The 13,824-nt window shown below is 52.8% G+C and overlaps 2 protein-coding genes across 12 annotated transcripts in view; one reads left to right on the forward strand and one right to left on the reverse strand.

The window, feature by feature from the left end:
- The window catches only part of Nhsl2 (NHS like 2), a 254,154-nt gene that overhangs the window by 14,363 nt on the left and 225,967 nt on the right, over window positions 1-13,824 (reverse strand). For 5 of the 11 annotated variants that reach the window (XM_015989442.3, XM_015989443.3, XM_076561838.1 and 2 more), the window contains 3 exons: window positions 2,783-2,938; window positions 747-874; window positions 262-454 (listed from right to left, as the gene is read on the reverse strand). The exons of the other annotated variants lie outside the window; for them this stretch is intronic. In XM_015989442.3, coding sequence (XP_015844928.1) covers window positions 262-454; window positions 747-874; window positions 2,783-2,938 — 477 coding nt within the window. The remainder of the gene's footprint in view (window positions 1-261; window positions 455-746; window positions 875-2,782; window positions 2,939-13,824) is intronic. 11 annotated transcript variants of the gene reach the window in all.
- Rtl5 (retrotransposon Gag like 5) lies at window positions 2,935-7,451 on the forward strand. The gene is made up of 2 exons (XM_015989445.3): window positions 2,935-6,649; window positions 7,071-7,451. Exon 1 carries the CDS (start codon window positions 3,399-3,401, stop codon window positions 5,157-5,159), a length of 1,761 nt encoding a protein of 586 aa, XP_015844931.1. The 5' UTR covers window positions 2,935-3,398; the 3' UTR covers window positions 5,160-6,649; window positions 7,071-7,451.

Consider the following 13,824-nt stretch of genomic DNA (forward strand, 5'->3'; position numbering starts at 1 on the left):
CCCAAGTTCAGAAGAAAATTTGGCCCATTCTGCAAAGACACTTGTTTGCTAACTCAGGGCATCATTTGTACCGGCAGTGCAGATAGAGAGTGAGGGGGAAGAGCGGCCACAGTCCCCTCTCCGGCCAAGCCTCCACTCCCCGGGGAGTCATGACCTGGACAGTGCAGTGTGAGCCCGCAACAGACAGAGAGGCCCTCCCTCCCCAGCACCCAGCGCGTTTGGAGAGGATGGGCCTTTGGCGTGAAGGGGAGCAAACTCTACCCGAGATGTTGATGGGCACAAGGTCAGACTGCGTGGAGCAGGGCTGAAGCCAGCTCTTCTCCTTTAGGACGGGTAGCGGGAAGGGACCATTCCAGGAGGTTTGCTTGTCGGCTGTAGACAGGCTCAGGCAGGCCTCGGGGGCCCTCACACCCTGGGTGGTGGTCTCATCCTCGCTCAGCTGCCGTTGTGCAGGCTGTTGGGAAAGAGGGTGATGGAAAGGGTATGCTTCTGACTGGTGAGGAGCTGGTGCCCACAGGATGGCTGCTTAGGCAGACTAGGTGGAGGCGTCCTCTTGAAGGCGGAAAGGCATGTACAGGCTGCCTGGCTGGGCAACTGCTGTGCAGGGCCCTTCCCAGGGGGACCTCGCGGTAGCCCTGCTAGTAAGCAGTGACGAACAGCAGCTTCCAGAGGAGCGCATGAACAGTTCAAATCCCCTGTCGGCAGGTGCACGCTGGCTCTCCCAGGTCGGGGAAGAGGCAACTCACCATCAACACAAACTCCAGACGCTTGGCCGACTGGGGCCTTTGGCTGGGAGTAGGCTCAGGAGCCTCATCCGAAGAGCGGAAGGTCTGCCCCAGAATTCTGGCCTCCGAATACTGTTCCTCATATTCTTCTGAAAAACAGCATAGTGGAGACACACTCTAGAGGCCTCAGCCACGTGCCAGGCTGGGGGAGGAAAAAGAGCCAGGCCCCTGCACTACGCTGCCCGGACTGACTGACTCATAGCGCTTCTTTGAGCTATTTCCTGGCCACTGAATTCAGAAATAGAAAAAGTGCTTGATTCCTGGGACCATGAGGGCAGAGGAGGAAAGAAAGTCAGTAAATCCAAGCTGCGCTGCTTTGGGACCACACCCTCTCTTAGTGGCCCTCACCTTAAGGGCTCAACCAGGAGCTAACACTCGGGATGTAGCTATCCTTTGATAAAAGTTCTGTTTTCTGAGACTCTGCCGCTCTTCGGGCGTTCTGCAGCGCTACCAAGAACCAGTGTGCGTGAAGCAAGAAGAGACCCACACCGAGAAGTCCAGTCTGGAACTTGGTCTTGGATTGCAAGAACTTTTACATTTTCGTTGTTTTCTGTGAGACAAAGTCTTGCGTGTGGCCCAGGCTGGCCTCAGGACTCAAGATCCTCCCGCCTCAGGCTCTTGAGTGCTGGAATTACAGGCTTGTGCCACCATACCTGGCCACAAGAACTCATACTCGATGTTTCTTAGGTCTGGTTCCACTGTGGATGGGAGCAGGTCTAGGGCGACTAAAAGTGAGGAAATTGAAGGTGGTGGCAGAGAAGACAGCGAAGTTCACGAGCGATGCGAGGAAATCAGTATGTGTAAGATTTCAGCAGGGTTGACCAAAGTAGTGGTTTAGGTGAAAGGCAGAAAGCGAGAGCTCAGTACGAACATTCAAGGCTTGGTGTGCTTTGAACAGACTCCGACTCTGGTAATGGGGCTTGCTCTCATGGCTGATTCTTTGCAGCAACATCCGCTACTCTATGCTCGGACCCCGTCTTCAGAAGCCCTCCCAGGTGCCATATCAGTCTTAGGGCAGACACCTGAAGAACATTCACTCCTTCCTTTGGACTGTGGCTACTGAGCATGTCAGAAATTTTTTTCTTTGTCGGGAGGTGGAATGTGTGCTCTCTCTGAATTTCTGCTCACTAGTCCTAATTCTGCCTGTGGTAATAACAGCACATTCACCCCCAACTTGCCCAGTAGCTCTTCCTTGCTGGACACAGGGCTCATGATTATCTCTCAGCATCTTGCGTCTCTAAGGTCACCCTTTGCAGAGAGTTAGGGGTTTGGGCTGCATCCCAGTTGGGAGGTCCATCAGGTATTCTCTATTCTGCACTGAAGTTAACGTTTGCTGTTATGGCAAAATCAGAACTGATAAGATCTTTTGTACGTTTAGTATTCATTAGACACCTCTCGGGGGATCCAGCTCTGTGTCCAGTGTTCCTGAAGAACTCAAGAGGAGGAGTAAGAGAAACTCAAGGGTAGCAAGAGGTGTGTGTGTGTGTGTGTGTGTGTGTGTGTGTGTGTGGTATTGGACATAGAACCTTGGGCCTTGCACGTGCTACCACTGAGCTACACGTCCAGCTTGGGGATGTGATTTCCACAGAGAAGCTCATTGTGATTGGGAGGTTATGATAGGAGCAGAGTGTGTGGGGTCCAGGTTAGGAGACCCCACGGCTGTTCCCTTTGTTTTCTGGTGCCAGACTTCCAAGGCATGGGAGATATGAGAACAGGAGGGCTGGAGGGAGTATGGGTCTCCATTGAGGTAGTCTCCCATTCCCCTCTCTGTGCATTGCTAGACCCACTGGTCTGCCTCAGCTTGTATCCTTTCCCTGTGTGGACTGCTGATCGAAAAGGGAGGGAGAGGAAACAGAGTCTTAGTTAGCATCATCAGTCTGGAAGGTGCAAAGAGAGATGCTTTGGAACTGTTTTCTTTCTTTCGCGGCTCCCCGTTTCTTCTTTGCCCTCCTCCTGCTGCACAGCCGCCTCTAAGCAGCCCCCCTCCCTCGCAGTACCTTGCAACAGGCTCTGGAGATTGAGCTGCGCCTCGCGAAGCAGTTCCTCTACACTCGGGGGCCTGCCCGAGGAGAGGAACACGTTCACTGGCTGTCGCCATGACGACCTCGAGTGGGCAGTCGCTGTCGCATTTTCCCGACCCGAGTTAGCTGCAGCTAGGGAAGGAAAGAGTGAGTGAGAGCGCAGCCGCGGGAGCCAGTGGGCTCCCTCAGTTCCCGAAGGCCCGCCCCTGCGGGGGGCGCGCGTGGCTGCGCTTAAAAGGCGAGAGACCGCTGTCCGCCAGCTTTTTCCTCGACAGATCCTGCCGCAGTCCGTTCCCTCCCGCTCCGCCTGCTTCAGTCTGCTCCACCGCTGCCAGCATCTCAGCCGTGCCCTGTGCCTGCCGCCTCCAGGTCCCGCGCCGCTGCCCGCCCTCTGCGACCCCTGCTGCGAGGTAACGCGTCCCCGGACCGAGCCCCTGTGGGTGTGGTCCCCGGGCTCGCTTGCGCCCCGTCGCCCCGTCGCCGCACTTTGGTCGCCTCCTGCGCCCCCCTCCTCATTTCGGCCTCCTCCCGCAGTCCCTATAACTCCCTGCCCCCAACCGCGGGACACTCAAAGCCCCAGGAACTAGTCACGATGTCCGAGGCGGCGGGAAATCTCAATAGCCTCCTCTTGGCGAATGTGGCCCTGCGAGAGGAGTTAAATGCTCTTCGAGGAGAGAATGCCCACCTGGGCCTGCAGCTCGGAAGAGCCTTGGCCGAGGTTAATTCCTTGCGGGGCTACGTCCACTGGCAGGGGCCCGTAGTGCCCGTCCCTGCCGAGGAGAACTTTGAGTTACCGCTCAGTGAGACCGATCCCGCTCCCGAGGAGGAGGTGCCTTTCCTGTGCTGGCCTCCTCCTCGCACAGATCCCGAGTATGTCTCAGACGATCTTTTGATTAACGTGGTCCAGGACTATACCAATCCCGACGGGTCCACTGACCCTCCTCTGTCACCCGGCCTGTCCCAGGTGGAGCTGCACTTCCCGGCGGCGTCAAAGGAGCCACCCCTACAGGCCCTTCTGCCACCGCTGGAGCGGCCAGACATAGAACCCTTTTCCGGCGACCCAGTCTACCTGGCTGAATTTCTGATGCAGCTAGAGACTTTCATAGCATATCACGAGGATCACTTCCCCGGGGGCGCGGAACGGGTGGCCTTTTTGATTTCTTTTTTCACAGGGGAAGCGAGGGACTGGGCTATCTCAGTCACTCAGGAAGGAAGCGCCTTGCATGACAACTTCCCGCGCTTCCTCGATGAAATCCGTAAGGAATTCTGTGGCCCCATCCCCTCACGCGTGGCTAAAAAGGCCATCCGCAGGCTGAAGCAGGGAGACTGTACCCTGGCCAGCTATGCTGATGCTTTTCAATTCTTGGCCCAGTTCTTGTCCTGGGATGACTGTCGCCTCCAAAACCAGTTCCTCAAAGGCTTGTCAGATTTTTTCCGAAAGGAACTCTTATGGTCAACTGAAATGGCAGACCTGGATGAGCTGATTCTTGAGTGTGAGGAGATAGAAAGGAAAGTGCGTGTCCCCAAGCCAGTCCCCCTCCCTGAAGTCCAAGAGAGCTTCTGCCCTTTTACTCCGGTGCTTATCAAGGATGAAAGTGAAGGTGTGGAGTGCTATTGTGAGGATGAGGGTGAGGCAGGCGGGCACAGGCTTTATCTGATGGACCAGAGGATGCACATGAAGGCTTTCTCCCAAGAGCTGAGGGAGGAGGAGGAGGAGGAGGAGGAGATGAGGAGAGAGGAAGAAGAGATGGAGGATGAGGAAGATGAGGACTATGAAGAGGAGTATGAGGATGAAGAGGAGGAGGAGGAGGAAGAAGAGGAGGAAGAAGACAAGGAGGAGGAGATGAAGAAGGAGGATGGCGGTGAATATAAGTATGAGGAGGAGGATGAAATTGAGGTTAGGGTCGTGGAGCTAGAAGAGGAGGAGCCAGGGAGGGAGGAGATCCAGCATGAGCACGTGTATGTGCACGACTACACCCCTGTACACATGCACGCACTTGCTGCCCCCCATCCTGGCCTACATGGAGAGCTGGTGCAGATGGAAGAACCTGTCCTCGTTGACAGTTCAACCCAGACCATTGTCAGCTCTGCGATAGGCTACCATGCTGAGAATTACCTGGGCCTATCACCTTTCATGATCCATTCTAGCAGCCAGAGGAACCAGAATCGCGTCCCACTTCTGGAGGGTCTTCCAGACGCCAATTCTCCCTTCTACAGCCCACCACCACCACCACTACCGATTCACCATGCAGGTCACCTGGGGCAACACCAAATGCAGACACACCCCTCCGTGCTCTTCTGCCTCAGCTCGAGACAGGGGGGCCACCGCACTCAAGGCCGAATTCGCGTGTGAAGGCTGGCGTGAGTAGGCCACAGGGAACACACCCTTCTGCTGCACCCCTTGCCCCTGGCCATTGCTGCTTTACCTGCCCCATCTACAGACCAGGCCTTAGGAGAGCTCCAGGCCGGAAGAACTCCACGAAGACCTGCAGAATTCCAGACTGTTCCGCAACCACAACCACAGAGAGTAAAATGGGCCCAACCAAGGCCATCTAGGAAAGGAGAAGTCACTGTCCTCTTGCCATGAACTGCTGCTCAGTCCTCGCACAAGTTGGAGAGCAAGTGTCTGGGCCTGTTCTTGTCAACGCGCTGGTCACCTTTGTTTTCTCCTCTAGTGGTCCCCAATCGTCGCCTCTCCCGTGTGTCTTTGCCCTGTGTTCTACAGTTTTATCCTCAACAGTCCTGACGAGCTCAACAGGACTTCACCCAATGCCTCATTGATCTGCCCCAGTGACCTAAAGGGCAGGCTACATTAAATTCTTGATGCCACTGAGGCTACTTACTAGACAATGAGCAGGATGGCACCAAGAAATACATACTTGCCATGTGTCCAGCAGAAGGGCCTGAAAGGGGAGTGTGTGCCTAGTGGAGTGAGAATATAAAGCCACGTGTGCAATGGACCGCTTGACTGAGATTCGCTCTCTCTGCCTGACGGTGGCAAACTGACTCCACTTTGAGTGCTGGGCTGACCTTCCCTCAGACTCCTGCACCAGGACACTCAGAACAGGCTTTGGCCACTTTCCCCTTAAAGGATTGCTAGAGGGGGAGAGGGTGGGGGAGGCAGAGATGGCAGCAGCGCCACAACTCAGTTTGGTATCCTAAGGAGTGAATCGCTTTAGGAACATGGCCCTTCTGGCCCAGCTCGAGGCCACTGAGGAGACTGTGTCCTCAGGGCGGTGGAGGTGGCGCTGCTGGCCTGCTCTTGAGGCCCCTGACTCTGCGGAGTTCTGAAAGACGAAAACAGGGCCAGCCCCTTAGAGACTGCACCCATGCAGCATGGCTGCCCAGCACCTCCAGGGCTCGCACACGAGGGCCGGTCTCTCCCAGCCAGGCCTGTTGCTGAACTGCAGTGAGCCAGCATGGCGTAAGGTCTGACTGCCTCCTACACACTCCAGGGCCTTCTTGGGCACACATTCAGGTGCCCTTAGAAAGAGACCTGTTGTTCAGTGTGGGTCCAGAAAGTACTGCTTCTCCAGTGAAAACCACACGTGTACTCCATCAGTTCTGGCCACAAAAGGGCAGTCCAATTCACTGCTGGCCCAGCTTGTCCCCGGACACTGAACATGCTGCACAGTGCCTGGCAGCTGGGCAAGCACAGCCCCAGGGTCTGTGGCCAGCAGGAAGGACACTGGAGATGAAGGATGTTCCTCACTGGAGTCGGAAGAGGAGAACCCAGCCCTAGAATCTGACCTAAGACCAGAGGAAGGAACCTGGGAAGAGGAGTCTTAGGCAGACCTAGTCCTCAGACTGGTTTAGGGTGAGATCTCTATTCATCAGCCAAAGGTAAGGTACCCTTTTGCTTTTATTACTTTTGTTTCTTAGCCTGAGATCAGTGGGACTGGGTTCCTCTAACCTGTTGCCACCTTTTACAATGGTTCCCTCCAAGAGAAGAGTTAGCATATAGTCATCATGGAAAATGACGCAGAGAACACTTTAAGGACAAGAAATCCCCCTTGCACACATGCAGGATCCCATCGCACAGAAGCATCATTTGCTCATTTCTTTCTAGTGGGTTCTCACTGCCGTTTCTCCAAGCTGAGGTCAGCCTGCTGGAGGGCCAGCAGCAGGATTGAATGGCCGTCACCTATGAAATCATTTCCCCCTCCTGAGCTGTTAGACATTTATGTTGTGTGGCTTCCCCATTCCCACGAGGGCAGGAGTGAAGAACCATGTGAAGACTTTGTTCTGTGTCTGTTTTTTCCAGCTTATTTCCTCAGACGAGAGTTCCAGAAGGGGAAACACCACTCTTCGAAGCTATGGACCCTGTCTGCTGATGTCAACATGCTGGTCATGCTGCCCGTGTGCTTGTGGAGAAGGGCAAAGGGCAGGTGCCTTGTACCTCAAATTCCAGAGACCTCCTGGGCACAGGCCTTGCCTGACCCCGTAATGCATCTCACTCTGAACACGTGTAGCCTCAGCCAGGGAGAGCGCACACGAGCAGGAAACTGGTTTGTAGGCCTCTGGGGGCAGAGGGGGCTTGGACTTCCTTTTCCCTTTTCCCTTCTTTCCCAGATCTTCAATATTTTTTGTGATGTGACAGCTACAGGAGCTGCCCGAAGCTTTGAGTGCCTCCTTGGGTTGAGGGTGGGGGGTGGGGGGTAGGGATGGGGGGTGGGGGGGTGGGGGTGGGGGAATGCATGCAGGGTATAAGGGTAGCCCAAGGACACCAGAGGCTTGGGAAAAACAAATATGTTACTGTCGTGACTGTTACTGGTGTATTATTGTGTTGTGAAGATAAATTGTTCTGTACGCTAAAGCTTTCTCTCCTCAATAAAAAAAAAAAGGGTGTGTAAAGATTGTGTCTGTCTGTTACCGAAGGAACATAGATGGGGACCTGGGGTACTTACTTCCCAGACACCTTAGCTGATCTGTGCTAGCAGCCCAAAGCCTTGAAATTCTCTTGGCAAAGAAGGTCCAGCAATACCAAGCAGTGGAAGGAAGGAAGGAAGGAAGGAGGGTAGGCAGGGTGGAGAGGGAGGGCCCTTCCACTTTCGGACGCTAGATGGTGCTATGGGACTCCACTGAGCTAGCTGGAAATAAATTCCCAGAGCAGGCCGACCAGGGCCAGCAAGACCTCCCTGCTTCTTTCTCAGAGACTGTGGAGTCAGAAAAAAAACTGCACCCCATCCTGGGACTCGCTCAGCTTTCTCAGAAATGAGTTCAGACATTTTTTTTACCCGCTGAACCCCTACTACTTGTGAGTGCTGGGCTAGGCACTTAGGGGTTACCATCATCCTTCATCCTGAGAACCGCCCTGGGCAGCAGGTGATTTATTATTCTCACCCTCTAAAAGGATACAGGCTTAGAAGTCACTGCCCTGGAGGTGAAAGCGAGTGGCCTCTTCACAATCCTGTAGTTGTTGGTAGACATCCCAGAACAGCTCCTGCCTGCCCCCACTCCAGCCATCCAAGTGTTTAACAAGCCAGGCCGGTCTCCTGATTCTGCCCTGCGCTGCTACCTCCTCTTAGGATTCCCGTGGAGAAACAGTCCTAGTTACACAGGCATGCTTGCCTTGACCCTTTCAGAGGAAGAAAGGGAGGAGAACCATTTCTCCAACATTGCATTGCTACAATCCAGGCAGGCAGGGGTGTCTTTTTTTTTTTTTTTTTTTTTGAACTGAGGAACCCAAATCTCAGGAATCTTAGGTTCGATGGGTGGGGGGGGAGGACTCTGGGTCAAGCATACTGCATCTGGGGGCTCCCGTCAGGTGGTGGTTCCGTTCCTCAGAGAAGCCCGGCGAGGCTGGCCCAGGGGCCGTGCTGAGCACGTGCAGATTGTCCGTTCTGGGGAAGGACGAGGCTATACAGGCTGTGAGCTGTCCCCGTGAGCACCGGGACTCTTTCTAGAATTTTAGGAGGTCAGACAGGGTACCCAGCAGCCCTGAGGTTTCTCAGGAGGTTGCAGGTGGGGGCAAGTGGGGTCAGTTTGTATAAAGACTAATGAGAGCAAATAAAGGACAGCAGAAAAAAGGGTCCACTGTGTGCCAGCCCTGCGGGCTTCCGGGGCTGCCAGCAGCCCTCTTGTTGGCCACGCCCTCTTTGCTTGTTTACACTGTTGAGTTGACAGAACCAGCGCATGGCGTGGTACCCAGCAGGCTAGCAGCAGCAGTTTGGTCCAGAACTGAAAAAAGCAGGTGTATAAACAAGCCTCTGTGTGCAGAACTAGAAGTGACTGCTAAGGATACCTGTCGATGTCACAATGCTTAGAGGACTAGAGGATGCCAACCTCTAAAATGAAAACGCAGTCAGGATTTAAGAAGGAGAAAACAACCCCTCCCGCCTTACACAAGCCTGAGTGTGGGAGATGTGGCTTGAAGAGGCTAGTGGGAAAGCTCAGGAGAATGGGAACGGATGGGGCTCAGTGCACGCGGGCAAGTCGGCAGGGCGTCCAAAGACACCACTGCTTTTCTGGGTTGTTGCTGCCACCCAAAGGTGGACAGGCCTGCCTGGGATCCTGGACACCCAACCTAAGGGAACCTTGCACCTCACAGCAGCCATTTGTATGCCAAGAAAAAGGACATGCCAGGAGAGAAGAAAGGAAGGAGGAAGTGGGGTAGAAGTATGGAAAGGGTCTTGAGGCTTCCCCAAACCCTCTTCCCAAGAGATGGAGGAAGACGGAGAAGAGTCTGCTGCCTGGGATACTGGCTTGGCTCTTCATTGTTTACTCAGTCTGACCTTTAAATGGTCTTTTTGTGAGGAAACAGATCTGAAAGTTCACACAATCGGCTCAGGGTCACCCCAACAGTGTGACATCCAGAACCTGTGTTCTTAATCTCTACCACCGATAGAATCAATCTCTGTGGTCCCCATTTCTGAAAAGCTTCCTAGGCGATTCTAATGCCAATCTAGCTGTGGGGACTAAGTAGCCCAGATGACATTTCCTGGCCAGTTTCCTCCCAGCCTTCCCATACAGCTCCCAAAGCAGGGACCAGGCCGGAGATACTAATATATATAGTTCTAATATATAGTACACGATTGAGAAATGTATGTAACAATGATTCCTCAGCAGATACCATAGTCTGGTGTAAGCTCATCCCTCCCCCGACGACGACGACGACGACGACGACGACGACGACGACGACGACGATGCCTGCCTCAGCTTCTAAGAGGGATGGTCCATAGGATGGGTGCAGGCATTTGTTTTGGAGAAGCTGGGCCTATTGATGTGAAGCCTGTGCCCTCCATGGCCAAAACTGCCTTATGAGGCTAGGAAGAGATGGCGTAGGCGCCTCCTGGGGATAAGCACCCAAGGAATGAGGTGAGAAATTCCCCCCTACACAAGGACCTCCAGCTAGTATGTCCTGCATCTTGCCCAGACTAGGGAAAGCTCAGCGGGCCATCTCTCCCCAGGGACCCCGGGCAGAAACACAAAGCCTAGAGTTCTCAAGTTGCCTTGGTAACAGGGGATCTACTTGGAAGAAAACAGTTTCTTAAAGGCTTAAAAGGGTGGCTATTTCCTCTGACAGCGAGCAGGCCCTGACCTGTTCCCTGCACCCCCTCCTCTTCCTGCCTGCCACACACAGATGGAGAAGAGGGGCCTCTTGCTTCAGCAACCCTCCTAATGGGGAGGGGTGGGGGTAGGGTGGGGACTGGGAAGTGGGGCCCTGGATGTTAATATGAGAAAGGTTAAAATGGAATGTGTGAGGTGCTGGGGAGGGGCTTAGCTCACAGGACCCACACGTAGCCAAAACAAGGAGGGCTAGTTCCCTCGCAATCCCTTTCTCCCCACTTTGCGCACACAAACGAAACCTGGCTGGGGAACGGACTAAGCCAGACAACCTAGCCAGTCCAGACCCTCCATCCCCTCAGCTGAGTCTCTCATCTCTTCCCTGGACCACTGTAGCTCCTTGCTGGTTTAACCAGCCCCTAATTTCTGCTCCTACTAATCAACCCACTTTCCATGTATCTGAGGTGGTGTTAGGGATTGTGTGCGTGTGCGCGTGCGTGCACATGCACATGTGCACGGACACACGTGCTGTTTTGAACTTACAAATCTTATCCTCAATGACTCTCCTTCTGGAGAGGAGGACTCCTGGCCCTGATTCTGACGTTATGACATTCTCTGTCTGGTCATAAGGTAGGCATGCCCACTCATCTGCCCAGCCGTATTCCTTCCTTCTGGTCTGTCCTATCTCCAGACATGTCGAATCACTTCCTTCTTCTCCTTACACACCCTTTCATGCCTCTAGGCCTTTGACCATCCCATTCTTCTGCTTTAAAAACTCATACACATTCTGGATGCAATGGCATGACCCTACAGTCTTAATTATACGGGAGGCTGAGGCTGGAGGATTGAGTCCAAGAGTTCAGGACCAACCTGCACACTCTAAGGAGAACCTTCTGAGGAATGAGGGAAGGGAAGGAAAGAGGGATGGAGGAAAAGGAAAAAGGGGAAGGGGAACGGTGTAGGATTTACAAGCGTTCTTGGCTCCACTCCAGCGGCAATCTGCTCAGCTCCAAGATGACTTCATGAAATCACCTCTGCTCCCAAACAGCCCTGCCCTTCTCAGTTCCTCCTTGCTGAACCATGAGCCTGGAGCTCCAGTTCCGAACAAGGGTATTCTGGTTGCAGCATGAGCTTATTGCTGCAGGGCCGGAGCAGCGTGAGAGCGTGGGTTTTTCCCCCCGGGAAGACGGATGCTGCATTGGGAGGAGCCTTTGGAAGGAGGGCTGGCCCCTTAGGCATGGCTGCTGTTGTGCCCATGAAGCTGGGAGGTCCCTATAAAAAGCTGGAGGGGAGACAACAGGGACTGGAACCATGTAAGCAGGAGAGGGGCTATTCTAATGAGAAACCCATGCCCCTCCCTTCTGCCATCAGACTTCTGAAACAATGAACCCCAAAGAATTCAAAATTTCCCAGGAATCCCAGAAGGGAAGGGCTGAAGCCCTGGTGGCAGCCAGAGCAAGAACCTGCCTCCCAGGAAGAGTTCTGACAACTTATCAGACCAAGCTGCAGGACAGACCAGAGCCCAGACTGTAATGGGTCAGTGACGACTTCCCACGTCTGTAGCCCCAAATATGGACTTGGACTCGCTGTTCCTCTTCTCACTGTGGCCACACTGAAAACCACTTTTATCTGGTTTTCATTATTTCTTCTTTCTTTAATTGGTATATTGAGGACAGGGGGCAAAGACTAGCTTCTTCAGACTGCCAGGCAGCCAGCTGTTCCTCCTCAGCTGAGCTCCTTGGCAATGTCCATCATCTCTCTGAGGGCCATGACCTCCTCTCACTCTGTAGTGAAGAGCGGCCTCCACTGGGCTTACAGACTTAGCTTTGAACTCGGCCTCTGCCGTTCTTGCGATGCACACCCTTGAGTTGATCACTGTGTTTCTCTAAGTCTTGCTTTCTTTTTTCTAAAAATGGAGGTAATAATAGAACATATTAATGAGCTCATTGATAGGAACCAGGGATGATGATAATAGCCAATACCTAGTTAGCACTGACCGTGAGTCAAGCCCAAATGCTTTACATGTATTAATCATTACAATATTCCTATGAGCAGTGCCACTGGCCCTGCTTCGGTAAATTAAGACACAAGGCACAGAGGTGAAGCTGACCAGTGTCCAACATTAGCCTGCAGATAGGCAAAGTTGTGTGGTTCAGAAATGAAGCCCCAGAGAGCTGGGCATGGTGACACACACCTGTAATCCCAGCCCCGAGGCAGGTGGATGGCAAATTCTAGGCCAGATTTGGCTACCTAGTAGGGCCCTGTCTCAAGAAAATCAAAACAATGACACATCAGGACTCAGGCATGGCGGCTCATGCCTTTAATCCAAGCACCTGGTAAACTGAGGCAGGAGGACCTCGAGTTCAAGGCCAGCCTTGGCTATATAGTGAGACCGCCCTCTTGTAAACAAACAGGTGAAAGCCCACAAACACGAAAACAAAACAACAAAAGTAGGCCCACGGAGCAGAGTTGCTCTAAGATCTAGGGTGGGTCTTAAGCTTTCCCAAGTCACATGTGGACTCCTCTGGCAGTTCAGCAAACCTGGATCCTTTTCCAAAATTTCCAGTTTTAAGAAACATTCTTCCTTGCCTTGCATGCATAAAATGAAATAAAACATGCAGTATGACAAAGGAGATCAATCATATGAGACCGTCATTTTTTTTCATCATTTTGTGATCCAGTTCTATCTCTAATAACAGATTAATCATAGGGCTTAGTGGCAAGTCTAGAGATTAGAGTCTGGTGATTTCGGAGATGTAACAACTGTATCATGATATGAAGACAGTTGTGATTTCTGTTGGTGAGAAAATCCGGATTCAGTTAATATTCTTGTTGCCTACATTCATACTTCGAGGAAATGCTAACATTCTGTTCATGGTTAGGGGAGAGAAGATCAAATTGTTTTTCTACCCCAGTTCTCAGATCTCCTAAATTCTAGCTGTAGACTCACTAGAGATCCATGGAGTTAACATTAAAGAGTCCTGCCTGCCAGAGGGTATCAGAGGAAAGACAATGGCTGCCCTGTCAGCTGTGGGGACAAGCTGCGGTTGGCAGAGGGACAAGTGTGTGGTTTCTCTTTCAAGAACTGTTTACAGAAATCATGAAGTCTGGCAGCTCCCTCTTCCTCTTGGTCCTGAGTCAGCAGCCCGGGGTGGGGCTGCTGCCCGACCCGTCACAGTTGCTTTGGGTTTCTAGCTCACCACACACCCATCCCAGAGAGTTGATTCTTTTTTTTTTCTTTCTTTTTTTCATTTTCTCACCAAGGAAATGGTGGTGTTTGCTTTGTCTTAAAATGAAGACCTGCTTGCAGGAGACACAGATGTTTCAATAGTCTGGAAATAATCTAGAAGTAGACATGTTATCAACTCTAACCACATTTTCTGAACTCATGAATGCTTTACCCTAGGACCTGGGCCAGACTTGGGACATGCAGAGAAAAGGGGGAAAATTACCAACTGGGTCAGTCACCCTAGAGCATCAGTCAGAATCAGCCATTGCCCTGTGTCTCAAAT

This window comes from Peromyscus maniculatus, chromosome X (assembly GCF_049852395.1).
Source record: "Peromyscus maniculatus bairdii isolate BWxNUB_F1_BW_parent chromosome X, HU_Pman_BW_mat_3.1, whole genome shotgun sequence".
NCBI lineage: Eukaryota > Metazoa > Chordata > Mammalia > Rodentia > Cricetidae > Peromyscus > Peromyscus maniculatus.